The following is a 16,670-nucleotide window of genomic DNA, read 5'->3' as shown; positions in this document are numbered from 1 at the left end:
TCCTCCAACCCTGGCAACATCCTTGTAAATCTTTTCTGAACCCTTTCAAGTTTCACAACATCTTTCTTATAGGAAGGAGACCGGAATTGCACACAATATTCCAACAGTGGCCTAACCAATGTCTTGTACAGCCGCAACATGACCTCCCAACTCCTGTACTCAATACTCTGACCAATAAAGGAAAGCATACCAAACGCCTTCTCCACTATCCTATCTACCTGTGACTCCACTTTCAAGGAGCTATGAACTTGGACTCCAAGGTCTCTTTGTTCAGCAACAATCCCTAGGACCTTACCATTAAGTGTATAAGTGCTGTTAAGATTTGCTTTCCCAAAATGCAGCACCTTGCATTTATAGTAATATATTGATAACAGGGAAAACTAATAACGAACACTTAGAGAACTTGGATCTAGTCCCAAATCCCATTTTTCCAAGGCAAGCATTTGCCTGAAAATGCAAAAATATGTGTTCCAGGCCTCCAAAATGACTTATTTGGGTTATGTAGTCAACAACAGTGGGTTATATTCGTTGGAAGATAAAGTGAGGGTGATCATAGGTGCCTGAGCTCCTTGTCTGTCCAAGCACTAAGGTCATTTCTTGGGCTGGTAAATTATTATGGAAAGTTCATACATAAGCTGGTATCCATCCTGGCACCTTGCAACAACTCCTTAAAAAGGGTCATCTTTGTAAATGGTCACATAGACAATCTGTAACTTTCAATTAAGAGACAACACTTATCCTTGTAAGTGCTGACACACTATAATGCCAAGAAAGATGTGTTTACCTGCAGTGCCTTCCCATACAGTATCAGGTGATATTAGCTCATTGGTGGCCCAATGGAGAGGAACACCCAATAGTTTATGCATCCAGGACTTTGACTAATACAAAGCATATGTACACTTAGATAGAAATGCAGGATTGACAGGCACATTTGGAGTCAGGACGTTCCAACTATACCTTGGATGAAAATTTGTAATAATCACGGACCACAAACCCCTACTTGGTCTGCTTAAAGAGGACAAGACAATGTCACTCAGCTTTGGGCCAAATTCAGCGGTGGGCTCTGATACGAAGAGTTTAGAATTTAATTATAAATTAAAACACCCATCTGGGAGGCCAAGTGACGAATGCCTTTCATTAGCTTGTGGTATTTGCAATGGAAGAGTCTGTCATGGTATGAAATTTTCTGGACATGCCCCCAGTCACAGCTGACAATATTAGACTTTGGACACGATGATCCAGTCCTTTTAAGCTGAAACTGTTATTAAATGGGGGATACCAATGGTCTGGAACAATTAGAATGGTATATTTTAATGGGAGCAAGACTGATCGTCCTGAGCAAAGCAACTGGTTCAAATATTGGCTGAACTCCACCAGGGCCATCTCGGCATCTCCAAAATGAAGATGTTGGCCAGAATTTATGTCTGGTGGTCAGGCTTGGATGCAGACATAGCCACGTTGGTAGGGCATTCCCAGAGCATCAACAATGACAAATTGCCAGCAGCTCCCAAGAATCTGGAAGAATGGCCAGATAAACCGTGGACTTGATTGCGTGTCAACTATGCAGATACTTTCGTGGGTTCAATGTTCTTAATGATTGTGAACACCCTCAAAATGGTTGGATGTCAAAGAGTTCATGTGACAAACATGGGGACGATGATAGAAAATTTATGCACATCTTTTGCAATACATAGTCTTCTGGAAATGTTGGTCACGGATAATGGGCCATTGTTTACCAGCAGGGAATTTGAGTATTTCCAGCTCAAATGGGATTCGACATATGAGGACAGCTCCCTCCCACCCATCATCCAATGTCGTGGCAGAAACAGTTTAAATTTTGAAGACTGGCTGAAGAAACAGTCCTGCTAGACACCAAGCTGTCACGGTTCTTATTTGATTATAGGACCACCCCACATGTAACTACAGGGATAACACTGGCACCAGGTATAGGTAGAAGGCTGCACACAAGGTTCACTCTGACCTTTCTGGAGGTAAGGATGAACCTGTATCAGGAATCCATTGCCAGACACAAGATTTTGCCAAGCAAGAAACAGTTTGATACATTGGATGAAATGGCCTCACATGGGTAAGAGGCATGATTGATATGATGTCAGGATGAACACAACAGTTCAGGCAGCCTCCAAGGAGCAGCAAAATTGACGTTTCGGGCAAAAGCCCTTTCTGATGAAGGGCTTTTGCCCGAAACGTCGATTTTTCTGCTCCTCGGATGCTGTCTGAACTGCTGTGCTCTTCCAGCACCACTAATCCAAAATCTGGTTTCCAGCATCTGCAGTCATTGTTTTTACCTACCTGTTATGAGGTCAAGACCAGTGATTTGTAAAGCTGCGAATTTGCAAACAGTTTGGGAGCAAAATGTACTCTGCCCCTCAGAACAGTGGGAAATGCTGTCGGAACTCGTGGATTCACCTCCTCCGTCAAGTGTAATCGAGTCCTCTGAATTAGAGGTGGACATGATGGAGGTAGTCACCTTGACTTCTTTGCTGACGGAAGAAGAGAGTACAATTCTGCCAATGTGATCCTGGCACAGGAGGTGAGCCCTTTGCATTACACACTGCTTATCAGACATAAAGTCAGAGGAATCTGAGCTGTTGCTAAAATACCATGGAAAGCTCTCCAAGAGAAAGGGCTGGTCTATGTCTATGAACCCAAAGAAGGAGGATTATAAAGATTGTAACAAGGTCAGCCAGCTAGACCTCATAGAATATGAATTCACTGATTGGGGCTGTTAATTTGGTCCAGAGTTAAAAAATGTGGTGCTGCAAAAACACAGCAGACCAGGCAGCATTCGAGGAGCAGGAGAATCGACATTTCGGGCACAAGCCCTTTTAATTTGGTCCAGTCAGGGAGCCCTGGCTGACAAAAAAAAAAGGCTGAGTGGGTGGGAGGGACGGGTGGTTCTCTGGGTTGCCGGGGTGTGTGTTATATGCACTGTTTTATTGTTCGGTTTATCGGACTGTCTGTATATGATCGCGTTCACTGTTTCTTCTTGATAATGTAAGGTGAGGTTTGTCCCCATTTCCCTGCGAACTGTTTGTATGGTAGGGTTTGGAGTCTGGCTTTGCCGTCCCTTTCACCTGTAAATTTTTGTTTCTTGAATGCGGTTGTTCATGTTAACTATTTGGTTATAATTTGAACTGGTTAATAAAAAAATGAAAAGGCTGAGTATCAGAGATACTGACACCCTGACGCCTGATTCTGATTGAGGCAGTACTAAAGTCAAGGACTGCTCATATGTAAATAAAGGGTGACTTGGTGATGAGATACCAACCTCTGTGGAGTTATTTCAATATCATGTATCTGCTTACCGCATTAAGTATGCACCACACCTCCATGGGCTCCACTTGTGCTATCATGCACTCATCAACAGCAGAAGTAGGGGAGTGTAGATATAGGAGAGGTGTTGTCTAAGTGATATTGTCACTGGATAAATAATGGAACATCCCTGACTTATGTTCTGGTATCATGGGTTCAAATGTCATAATGGCAGATGGTGAAATTTGAATTCAATAAAAATCTGGTTAAATAAAAACTGGTCAAACTGTGACCATGCTACCTCTGTCATCACAATGTGATTGATTCTTAATAGCCCTTTGAAATGGCCTAGCAAGCCATTCATTTCAAAGGTGATATGGGAGGGTCAATAAATGCTGATCCAGTAGCAATGGAAAATCCGATGAAACCACTTTTAAAAAGTACTCATGGATGAATGCCATGCACATAATTCTTTGAAGTTGGTGTCATGTATAGACAGGTTGTTTAAAAAAGACATTTGGCTCACTTGCTTCATTGCTCAGTCCTTGAGTATACGAGTTGAAAAGTCATGTTGAAGTTGTACAGGACATTGGTGAGGCCTCTTCTGAAACAGTATGACCAGTTTCTCATCACCCAGTTATAGGAAGGGTACTATTAAGCTGGAGAGGGTTCAGAAGAGATTTGCCAAGATGTTGCCTTGTATGGAAGGTTTGAGTGAAAACAAAATTCTGGGACTTTTTTAACTCGAGCATAGAAGGTTGAGAGATGGCCTTCTAGAAGTTTATGAAATAATGAGGGGTATAAATAGAGTTAATTGTAGTTGTCTTTTCCCTAGGATGGGTGATTTCGAGACTAGGGAGCACATTTTTAAGGTGAGAGGACAGATTTTTAAAAAGGTCATGAAGGGCAAATATTTTATATGGAGGGTGGTTCGCGTGTGGAACTACCTGAACGGTGAATGTGGGTACAGTTACAACGTTTAAAAGACATTTGGATAAGTACATGATTAGGAAAGGTTTGGAGAGTTATTGGGCAGAAACAGGCAGTGAGACTGGTCTAGTTTGGGATTATGTTTGGCATGGACTGGTTGGACCAAAGCGTCTGTTTCTGTGCTGTATGATTCTATAACTAACGGGACCCTGGGAAATCTCAGCTGTGCACAGGTCAAGCAGTGTCAGTCAGGAACTGTCCTTCACAGTGTTCATAGTAGGAAGAGAGTGGGAAAAGAAAGCTTCTGAGGGCAGCAAAGTAGCATGGGTGACACTTCATTACAAATGTAAGCTTATATTCAGAAATGGATTGCTGATTTACTGTGTCTTTTTGATCAACTGTCATTGTAATGGTAGCAATAAAAATCAAAATACACTTTATCAGCCTTCGAATCATACTTAGAGCCCTATCTAAGGGACTGCTACACTTTTCCTAATGTCCAGCATAGCCTGAAATCATCTCATTCTTGAACATGGACGCATCACATGCAGGAAAGCCTTCATGTGGTTGAAAATGTTAACTTTTATTGCACAACAGGTGAAGCAAAGAATTAACAAACAAGAATTCTGCATTTGCTGCTGGGAACAAAAGAACTGCTTTCTTTTTGAGTAGCAACAAATTTGTAGTCAATGAATGATTATAGAACTCATCTTTTTGAACAGAATGTCAATTAAGTCCTATCTGACTTGTTACAACTATTGCTGCATTGCTCCATCGTACTGCAGATCATGTTTCTCCTGCTCCGTGTTCTCATCTTCCTGCTTAGAAAACTGCTGTTGCACTCCAGCTTTTCAATATCTGTCATATTTCCTCTTTATGTGCTCCAGTTTTGTGGAGCACGACATGCTAGGATTGTTTGGCACACTGCATAAGAGCAACAGAAGGCCGTCAAGTCTGTTCTGCCATTCAATGAAATCATGGCTGATGTAATAACCCTGAACACTAGTTTCCTGTCTTTTCTCCATAACTCGCGATTCCCCCACCGGAATAAAAATCTTTCTATGTCAACCTTTGGCATTCTTAATGACCCAGCCTCGACAGGATTCTACCATTAAGAATTCTACAGATTCACTACAGAATGAATTCCTCTTTATCTCTGTCTAAAATGGATGAACCCTTGTTGTGTGATGATGCCCTTTAATCTTAGACTCTACCACAAGGGAAAGTACCTCTCTGTAACTATCAAGCTCCCTAAGAGTTTTAACTAGATCTTCTCTCATTCTTCGAAACTCCAATGAGTAGAGACCCAGCCTAGTGAACCTTCACTGCTCTGCCTCCAATGCCAGTGCACCTTTTCTTAGATAAGTGGACCAAAACTATCACAATATTCTAGGTGTGATCTGACTGGTATCTTAGAAGTTTTAGCAAAATTTCCCTGTTTTTTTACTACCTTGTCTTTCATAATACTTGCTTAATGTGTCAGTTAGATAATTTGTGATTTGCATAAGAACTCCCAAGTCCCTCTGTGCCTCTGTTTTCTGCAGTCTTACCCATTTAAATTATGTTCAGTTTTCTATTCTTCCTGCCAAAGTGCAGAAACTCACATTTTCCCATATTATATTCAATTTAGAGGTTTAGAGAGAATGAGAATTGCAATTAAGTAAGGCATTATTCTGAAAAGGAAATGAAGTAGAACAAAGTTTGGTGAAGAAGAATGAATTTGGCAGCGAAAAAACTGTGAAAATTAACTATGCAGTAATGTGGTAAGGGTTGAATCTAGTTCAATGGTGGTAGGATGTTGGGGTTTAACACTTTACTTAATTGACAGGGGAGATGAATGATGGCTGTGTGATGGGGAGAGATGTGAGGGGGTTGTGTTTCAAGTAAAAGATCTGGCTCAGTGAGAAGAATGTGAAAGGCCAAAATCAGACAAAAATAAACATTTTACAGGTGAAATCCTCCTGAGGTGGCAAAAGTAGGAATGAGTTCTGCCTGCCAAAGCCTCCCCCAAACCCCCACCCCCTTACCCACAGCTCCTAGGTGAGGAAGAGAAAGAAGAAACTATGTCAGATTGACCACTACTTTCCTGATTACCTTTGTAATCCAAACTATTTCAAAATGAACAGAAGGATGCTAACTATTGTAACTGTAATTGCTCGTTGAAAGGTCAACTTTTATAATTCTGTAAATTTTTAGCAAATGCTTTTTAATGCTGTATGTTAAGAATTGATGACATATGTCAATAGATAATGGCATGCTCTTTTACAGAGTGCAAATTTCCCTGCACCAATGGCAACTGTTCGAAATTTGGAAACTTGATTTGCAACCAACTAAATGATTGTGGAGATAATAATGATGAAGAAAACTGCCCACTAGTAACTGAGCATCCACCTCCAACAATCTTTAACTGTAAGTGTTGAATTTTGCTCCTTTTGTATGTTACCACCATAACTTTTGCAGACTAAGAGTGGATTTTGTTTTTACTGTCACTGATATTACTTTGCTAGATGATGGCAAAAGGTATGCAATATTACCTGAGGCTTTTAATGAATTTATTTTGAGAATTGTACATTGGCTGCATTTGTGGATATTACATTGGTGCTTTGAATTAAGTGCAGTGTTTTTGAAATGCTGGAAATAACAATTAAATTTGAATTGTCATTTGGGCAGTCAAATAAGTTTATTCCTGATCTTGACATAGTGGCAAAAAGTACATTTTTGCTGATGGAAATATGAATTACTCACAACTCTTTTTGTTCTTGAAATTCATATGAAACCTATGTTTTACTTTTGATATTGAAGTTGACAACTGCAATTTACCTGGTTAAAATACAAAAGAATTTAACCTAGATAATGACCTAATTTGAAGCAACTTTCCTGATTCAAAGTGAAACAATCTTTATATAGAGTTTTGGAAAATGATTTTCTGCTTATAAACATGCGGCATGATGAGAGAAAGCTTGCAATCACACAACACCAGTCCAATAAGTTTATTTGAAAATGCAAGCTTTTGGAGCTTTGCTCCTTCTTCAAGTGCTAGCACGCAAGCTGCCCATCCTGGAGCACTGACCCTCTTGCTCCATCAGTCACTTGATCATGCAGCCTCTGCAAGATTCCACAGATTATTGCCATGCCAGCAGGTGCTTAGAAAGGTTGTGTTTTCAAATAAACCTGTTGGACTATAACCAGGTGTCGTGTGATTTTTGACTTTGACTAACCTAGTCCAATACCAGCACTTCCACATCGCTAGAAAAAGTTTGATAGAGATATTCACGTGTGTTTAAAGAGCATAATGCTCAAAAGCAAAAGCATTCATGCATGCTGAATATTGTGTGCAAGAGAAATTATCATATATTTACTGCAATGTAGTCATGCAGCAAAGTGGTAGACCATATTGCCCAACATACTCTCCATGACCTTTCTCTTGTCACTCTCCCACTTGGTTCATCAGAGTTAAATGTTCCAAATGGGTTGAAAGCAAATGCCTAAACCCAGAACATTTATGCTTGGTAATGCTTTGTTAATTGTTTCTGAAATAACTTCACAGAGGTTGGTATGCCATCGTATTGTATGAGGTCCACCCAGCTGATCTCATTACAATCACTACTGTGTATTCTAATTAATCGTGTCATAGGAACAAGAGTAGGCATTCAACCCCTTAAGACTGTTGTGCCATTTGATGATATTATGACTGATTTGTGGCCTACGTCTCCATACTTGATTTTGGCCCATATACCTTGATCATTTTGCTTAACAAAACTTTGTTTATCTCAGAATTAAAATTAACTACAACATCCACTGCCCTTTGTGGAAGCATTCCAAACACCTACCACCCTTGGTGTGTGAAAGTATTTTCTAATAATGCTCCTGAATGGTCTGGCCCCAATTTTAAGACTAAGCCACCAATTCTAGAATTTCCAATCAGTGGAAATAGTTTATCTTTATCTATCCTCACTTTTCTTTATTAATATCTTGAAGACTTTGATCAGCTCACCCTTAACTTTCTAAAATTCAGAAAAAAAGTGCCTCATTTATATTATCTCTCCTCATAAATTAAGTCCAAGTATCATTCTTGTAAACCTATGTTGTTCTGTCCTCAGGGCCAATATGCCCTTCCTAAGGTTTGTGGCCCAGATATGCTGTCATTACTCCAAGTGGGGTCTAACCATAGTTTTGTATAACTACCACATAACCTCTGAAGTCTTATATTCCAGTCCTCAGATATAAAAGCCAGCATTTTGTTAATTTCTTAACTACTCCTTTCTCTCAAATCATTTTGTGATCTTTATATATGAACCCTCATTTTCACATCCTGTCAACCGAAGGAAATCTTATGACTCTATTTATCTTGTCATAGCTGTAAATTTCCTTAAAGAGCTTTATCAGGCAAGTTCTACACTTCAGTTTAAAAAAAAACTCTTTATCCTGAAGTCTCTCTCCATAATTGTAGCCCTATAAAGACAGTAATGAAATTATGTGACTGGAATATGTAGATGTTCCATTACTTTATGCAGATAGTACAACAATAATAGTTTCATAGTAATAGAAGCAGGAGTAGGCTATTTGGCCCATCGAGCCTGCTCTGCCATTCATTAAGATCATGGATGATCTATCCATTGTCTCAGTTCCTCCTACCAGCATTATCCCCATAACCCTTAATTCCCCTATCATGCAAAAACCCATCCAACTGTGTCTTGAATATATTTAATGAAGCTGTCTCTACTGCTTCCTTGAGCATACTGCATATTTTGGGGAAAATTTGGCAACATTTGGGGATAGCTAATACATTTTTGTTATAGGTATTGATCGTGATTCCCAAATTCAAGTGGAACAATTTACCTATCTGTGTCCAAAGAGTCGAATGAATGGGATTCCTACTTACTATTTTTTTCAGTTAGGCATTCATTCTAACTTGACATTCAATGAATATCCAGCTGGGATGAGTTTTGCATTAATCTCTGCTTTGCAGTTCCTGCCTAAAAGTGCCGCACTAAGAGGTTATTTATATTTTGGTCATAAGTTAACTTACTTTATTAAATGTCATAGAATCGATTGAATTTCATAGAATTCCTACACTGCAGAAAGAGGCCATTCAGCCCATCGAGTCTGCACTAACCAACCAAAAAGCATCTCATTCTAGACCCAGTCCATCCACCCCATCCCCAAACCCCAGTTTTTCATTGCTAGTCTACCTAGCCTAAACATCCCTGGACACTACAGAACAATTTAGCATGGCCAATTCACCTATGCTGCACATCTTTTGGACATTGGGAGGAAACTGGAGAACCTGACAGAAACACACGCAAACATGGAGAGAATGTGTAAATTCCATACAGACAGTCACCGAAGGCTGGAATTGAACCCAGATCCTTGGCTCTATGAGACAGCAGCACTAGCAACTGAGCTGCTGTGCCGCCCCTTAAATGGAATAGGCCTACACTTAAATGGCTGTAGCACCTTTTAAAGAAAAAATAAACCTATTGCATTCTGACCTCTGCATATTCTTTTAGGAGAATGCACATTTTGATTCAAGTGCATTTTATACTCTTGCTCAGTTAATTTTATTTATCCAACATGTTAATTTATCTAAGGATTTTGCTTGGACTTTAGAAATCAAGGGCATCATCTTGGCTAGATCAGGCATCAGATTTTGCAGCATTAAATTTGATGCTCTTTTAAGAGCATGCACTTTAATAATATGGTATTCTTGTTCCACTTCCTGCATATCAGGAAAATATACAACCTTCACGTGCACAGAACAAGAACAAGTTAGAGTCATACAGCAAGGAACAGACCCTTTGGTTCAACCAGTCCATGTCAACCATAATCCTGGACTAAAATAGTCTCATCTGCCTGCTCTTGGCCCATATCCATTCAAACATTTCTTATTCATCTACTTATCCAAATGTCGTTTAAATGTTTTAATTATACCAACATCCATCAATTCCTCTGAAAGTTCAGTCCACACATGAACCACACTCTGTGTAAAAGAAAATTACTCCTCATGTCTTTTTTAAATCTTTCTCTTCTCACCTTAATATATGCCCTCTATTCATGAAATCTCCCATCCTAGGGAAAAAAATCTGCCATTCATCTTATCTATATCCCTCATGATTTTACAAACCATTATAAGGTCACTTCTCAACCTCCAGTGGAACAAGTCCCAGTCTATCCAGCCTCGCCTTATGACTCAAATCCTCCCCCCTCGGCAACATCCTAGTAAATATCTTCTCAACCCTCTCCAGATTAATAATATCCTTCCGATAGTAGGGAGACCAGAATGGGACACAGTACTCCAGAAGAGGCCTGACCAATATCATGTACAACCTCATTATAACAACCCAACTCCTACACTCAAAAGTCTAAGCAATGAAGGAGCATGCTTAAATGCTTTCACAACCACCCTATCTATTTGTGATGCAAACTTCAAAGAATTGTGTACCTGAGACCTTAGGTCTCTCTGTTCTACAGCACTATCCACCATCACTCTCCATCTCTTGCCATTAAGCCAATTTTATATCCAGTTGGATAAAACTTGTGTCACATGAAATTCATCAGCTTCTGTCAACTGATATCCACAAATATGTATTTCGATTCCATTTCATTTTGTTTATTGCATTTTTATCACCTGCGCTGTCACTTTTAATGGTGACACTTCCTGATAACAGTCCTAGCTTCTGTTAATAATTTTGTCTTCCTGTTTGAGATTTTTTTTACCATTGTGAGTAGCAACATTGTATATGTGCTCATGAATATTTTGTCTTCTCTATACCTAGCAAGGCTAAGTTAAAGAGTAAGTTTAATCTCATTAGTAATATTGATCAAAGGAATTCTTTGTAAACAGTTTTGACATTGCTATATGCTGTGATCAAGTGAAATCATGCTGTAATGCTTCCACACTGTGGGTGCGTATAAGTCATTTGAAACTGTTAAGAATAAACAATCAGTACAACAGAGCTGGAGGACATGAACCAAGTAACCACAGGAATATATTAAAAATTAACTGTTTTTGGAGGAATTTTTGCTAAAGAGACAAACTTGGGGAGGATTGCATCTTTTCATAAGTCAACTTCACTTCTCATGGGAAAAGGGTTTTTTTTAATGTAAATATGCATGGTAATTGCACATACTTTGTTAGGTGCTGTATTAATGTTCAGTTGCAATAACTACTGTTTTGAGCAAAGCAGTTTTTAAAATGCAAAACATTACCTGCAAGCATCATTACCTAGTCCCAATTTCCTGCTTTTCCCCATGTCCTTGCACACCGTTTCTATCCAGATAATCATCAATGCCATTTCGAATGCCGCAACTGAACCTTCCTCCATCATACTTCCAGGTAGTGCATTTCATACTCTAATAACTAACTGAATGAAAAGGTTTATTTTTTCTCATGTCACCCTTGCTTCATTTGTATGCACTTTAAATCTATGCTTTCTCATTTTTGTTCCTTTCATGGGTGGAAACAGCTTTTCCTTAAGTACTCTATCTAGCCCTCTTGTGATTTCTTCTCTGCCTTCTCTCCAAGGGAAATAATCCCAAATGCTTCAATTTATTCTCATAGCTGAAATTTCTCATTCCTGCAGCCATTCTTGTAAATCGCTTCTGCACTCTTTCCCCAGTGCATTCACATCTTTCTTGTAACGTGGCACCTACAATTGTGTGGAATACTCCAGCTGATATCTAACAAGTCCAACATCAGTTCTTTTCTCTTGTACTTTATGCCCCATTAATAAAAGCAAGGGCATTGTATGCTTTATTAACTGCTCTCTCCATCTGTCCTGCCTCCATCAATGATCAATGATCTGTGCATGTATACATCTGGGTCCCTCCTGCACTCCAGTTAGAAATGTACCCCTATTTTATGTTTATTTCAATGTTCTTCTCACTAAAATCTCCTATATCTCTGCATTGAACCTCAGCAGTCACCATTATGCCCATTCCACCAACTTGTCAGTGTCCTTTTGAACTTCTACATAGTCCCCTTCATAGTTTACAATTCTTCAAATTTCATGTCATCTGCAAATTTTGAAACTGTCCCCTGCATACCAAAATCCAGCTCATTGATGTATATCAAGAAATACAAGGGTGCCAAGATCGACCCATGGAGAACTCCACTTGAAGCCTTTCTCCTGCCAAAAAGTATTAATTGACCATTGTGTTCTGTTTCCTAATTCTCAGCCAATTTTGTATTCATGTTGTTACTGTCACTTTTATAGCGTGCACTATAACTTTCCTCAAATCTGTTCTGTGACACTGTATCAAATGCCTCCTGGAAATCCACATAGACCATACTGACAGCATTAACCTCATTGAGCCTTTCAATCACTTCTTCATTAAAAAAAAACTCTAGGAAGTTTATGGAACATGATTTCCCCTTTCGAAATCTGTGCTGACTCATCCTAATCAACTACTGTTTTTCCATATGACTACTAATTCAATCCCAAATTTTGTTTTGATAAGCTTCCCCACACCAAAGTTAAACTCATTAGTTTATAATTGCTGGAGTTGCCCTTCCAGCCTTGCTTGAATAATGTCATGATGTTTGTAGTTCTCCATTCTTCTGGTATCTTACCGGGTTCAGGGACGACTGAAAGATTATAGTCAATGCACCCCTAAACTTCTACCCTTGCTTCAAAATGGGATGGACTAGCATTTGAACTTTGAGCAACATTACTAAAACAGATCATCTAAATATTGCCATTTATGGGACAGTCATGTGTGCAAGCCTGGGTTTTCAGACTTCAAAACCATGTTTATGAGCAAGAAAACATTTATGAAGATCCGTGATCTGTGAAAATTGCTATGTATATTTGATTCATTTTGTTCTGAGTATGAATTGGAGAGACATTAGAGGCAATATTCTGGGAACCTGAATACAAATCCAATTAGGACAGATGGTAAAGTTTGAATTCAAGAAAAATCTGTAATTAAGAGTCTAATTATGTCCATAAAACCTTTGTCAATTTTTGAGGAAAAACCCATTTGAGTCCTTCAGGGAAGGAAATCTGCCATCCTGTTCTGGCCTATGTGGCTCCGGACCCACAGCAATGTGGTTAGCTCTTAACTGACTTCTGGGCAATTAGGAATGGACAGTAAGTGCTGAACTAACCACTCATGCTCACATCCCATGAATGAATAAAACAACATCATGGCCCACTTTTATTGGATATTTGAGAATCGTTTGGAATGGTTCTCCCCATTCCCACACCATTCCACAAGGATCTATCCTGGGTCCCCTCCTAAATCTGATTACATGCTGTTCCTTGACCACATCATCAACAAGAACAGAAGTTTTCACACGTACACTAACAAAACCCAGATCTTCCACAATATTATTTCTCTTGATTTATGCATTGCTAAATTATGACACAGTTTATCTGACCTGCAGTACTGGATGAAATTGAATATTGGGAGCTATTGTTTTCTGTTTTGGTTTAAGCCTGCACCAATCCCCCTCACCATTCCTTATCCCTGTGTAATCACTATGACTATCTCTTTCCATTTCTGTGGAAAAAGTGGGAAGCATTTCCCTAATGGTATTATCACTAGACTACTAATCCAGAGAGCCAGGTAATGTTCTGAGGACCCAGGTTCAAATTCCATTGCAGTAGATGGTGAAATTTGAATTCAATAAAAAACAAATACAAAATTAGGATTCTAATGATGACCATCAATGCTTTATTGGTTGTCAGAAAAACTCCTCTGGTTCACTTTGTGAACTTAATGCCCTTTAGGGAAGGAAACTGCCATCCTTATCAGGTCTGGTCTACGTGTGACTCCAGACCCACAGCAATGTGGTTGACTCTTAACTGCCCTCTGGGCAATTAGGGATGGGCAATAAATGCTGGCCCAGACAGCAACACCCTCATCCCTTGAATGAATAGTAAAAATAACTTGACTTCACTCGTGCCTCAGCTCATTCCGAACCATCATTCAAACCAAGCTTTGTTCACCTATTACCTTTATACTTGCTGGCCTATATTCTCCTTGTGCAGGATGGTGATGGAGGAGGACACATCAGCCCTACTCCACCTGTTGTTCTTCCTCCTCTTTTCTGCTTTTTCTTCCCTTTTTGTTCCTCTTGGTGCATTTTTCCTTCTCCTTTCCTTACCTCTTTTCAAGTCCTGGCGTCTGGAGTGCGACAATTCCCAGCCTCCAGTGAGTGACGATTCCCAGTGTGGCACAGCGGGCTCCTGGCCTGATGTAGCAACGTCCCAGTATGGCAAACTCCTGGCCTCCTGCAACCGCCTCCCAAACTAGTGTGTTGACCTTCCGGCCTTCCATATTAGTCTCCTGGCATGGCATGTCACCAGTGCAGTGTGTAGCCAGGGCCCGGTGTGGACTGGAAGCTAGGTCGCAGCATAGTTTTTTTTTAGATTACTTACAGTGTGGAAACAGGCCCTTCGGCCCAACAAGTCCACACCGACCCGCCGAAGCGACAACCCACCCATACCCCTACATATACCCCTTACCTAACACTACGGGCAATTTAGCATGGCCAATTCACCTGACCCGCACATCTTTGGACTGTGGGAGGAAACCGGAGCACCCGGAGGAAACCCACGCAGACACGGGGAGAACGTGCAAACTCCACACAGTCAGTCGCCTGAGGCGGGAATCGAACCCAGGTCCCTGGTGCTGTGAGGCAGCAGTGCTAACCACTGTGCCACCGTGCCGTGTACTGAACTTTTATTTCTGTAATACTAGACATTTTATTTCTCTGTTGTCTAAGATCTTTTAACTAAATAAGCTGTCCCTAGGTACATTTGAATCTAAGTCGGCACTGTAATTGGCAATGTGTAAACCTTTCATTATACTTATTCAGTATATGTGATAGTAAAGACTTTTGTATTCTATTCTTCTATATTGGATCCCAATTTGCAATATCTAAATTTTAAAGAATTCAGTCTTATGTTTGAATTCCTCTATGGTTTTGTATTAATCTAATTTCTGCCACTTCCAATGCCTATGCATTCCTCCAGTTGTGGTCTTTTGAACATTCTTCACTGTGATTCTAATCTACTCTAATTCCCCCCCTTAAGATTCTGTACACCTCTTGTGTTCTTTAGGATTCTCCATAAAACCAAGTGTTGAATGCTTGCCTTAATAACGCTTTTTGGCCTTCTGCCAAATCTTTGATACTGCTCTTGTAAATTGCTGTTGGATGTTTTGCAGTATCAAATATACTAGATAAATGCATAACAAATATATGTATTTGTGTCTTTGCACACCTAACTTCCAAGTAGAATCTTCCAAAAGCAATCATTTTAGTCTCAAGAGTTTCTTTGCACCAGAATAATTTCAACCTTCCTGAAGTCTGCTTGCAAGATATACAAAACATCTAATTATAATAGAAGCAACTCCAACAATTTAGTTGCCAAATTGTATCTACATTTTCTGATTCAGTTCAGAAGGATGAATGGGTATGCCCATTGCAGGCAACAAAAAGATCTCTCTGCTCCAGTATGAGTATCGTATACTGCCTTATCCTACCACTTTCATTGTGGAGCCAAGTGTTTCCTGGCAGTATATGAAAGTGACAGTATAGTTAGATCTCTAGACTGATCATTAAAATCAAAAGATGTGAGAACCGCATCATGAAAAGCTCACAATATTATCATCCTGAGGTTTATCGTTGACCATAAATTGAATTTGACCAGCCTTATATATGTATTGTGGCTACAAGAACAGTTTAGAAGCTGTAAATTTGACCGATAGTGACAGCAGTGTGCAATGATAACATAAAATTACAAAGGGATACCGACAGACTAGATGAATGGGCAAAATTATGGCGAATGGAATGCTGACCTTTAGAGGACTGAAGTACAAGGATGCAGACGTTACACGGCAGATATCCAAAACCCTCGTGAGACCCCATATATGTGAACAGATTTAGGCACCATCTTTTTTGAAGGATATATTGGCATAGGAGGGAGTACAACATAGGTGGTGAAGCTGTGGAATTCACTGCCACAGAAGGCTGTGGAGGCTGGGCCATTGAGAATATTTAGGACTGAGATAGATAGGTTCTTGATTGTCAAGGGGATCAAGGGTTACAGGGAGAAAGCAGGAGAAAGTGGTTGAGAAACTTATCAGCCATAATTGAATGGCAGAGCAGATTCGATGAGCTGATTGGTCTAATTTCTGCTCCTATATTTCATTGACTTATGGACGTCTTCAAGGTAATTACAGGAAATGACAGAGTAGTAAAATATTTCCATTGGTTGAAGATTTGAGAACTAGGGTTATTATTTAAAAATTGGGGTCAGACCATTCAGCAGAGATGTTCGGAAGCATGTCTGCATTCAAAGGATAGTAGACGTTTGGAATCCTCTTCCACAAATGGTAGTAGATACAGGATCAGTTATTAATTTTAAATCTGAGATAGATTTTTTTTTGTTAAATAAAGGGATATGGGCTAAAGCAGATTTATGGAGTTAGGCTACAGATCAGCCATGATTTTATTG

At 39.7% G+C, this 16,670-nt stretch overlaps 1 protein-coding gene across 2 annotated transcripts in view; it reads left to right on the top strand.

Annotated features, from left to right (window-relative positions):
- Positions 1-16,670, top strand: part of ldlrad4a (low density lipoprotein receptor class A domain containing 4a) — a 232,703-nt gene that overhangs the window by 89,882 nt on the left and 126,151 nt on the right. For both annotated transcript variants that reach the window (XM_060823863.1, XM_060823864.1), the window contains exon 4: positions 6,472-6,612. In XM_060823863.1, coding sequence (XP_060679846.1) covers positions 6,472-6,612 — 141 coding nt within the window. The remainder of the gene's footprint in view (positions 1-6,471; positions 6,613-16,670) is intronic.

The sequence above is a fragment of the Hemiscyllium ocellatum genome, chromosome 4 (genome assembly GCF_020745735.1).
Source record: "Hemiscyllium ocellatum isolate sHemOce1 chromosome 4, sHemOce1.pat.X.cur, whole genome shotgun sequence".
Classification (NCBI taxonomy): Eukaryota; Metazoa; Chordata; class Chondrichthyes; order Orectolobiformes; family Hemiscylliidae; genus Hemiscyllium; species Hemiscyllium ocellatum.
This window is presented reverse-complemented; position numbering and strand designations above follow the sequence as displayed.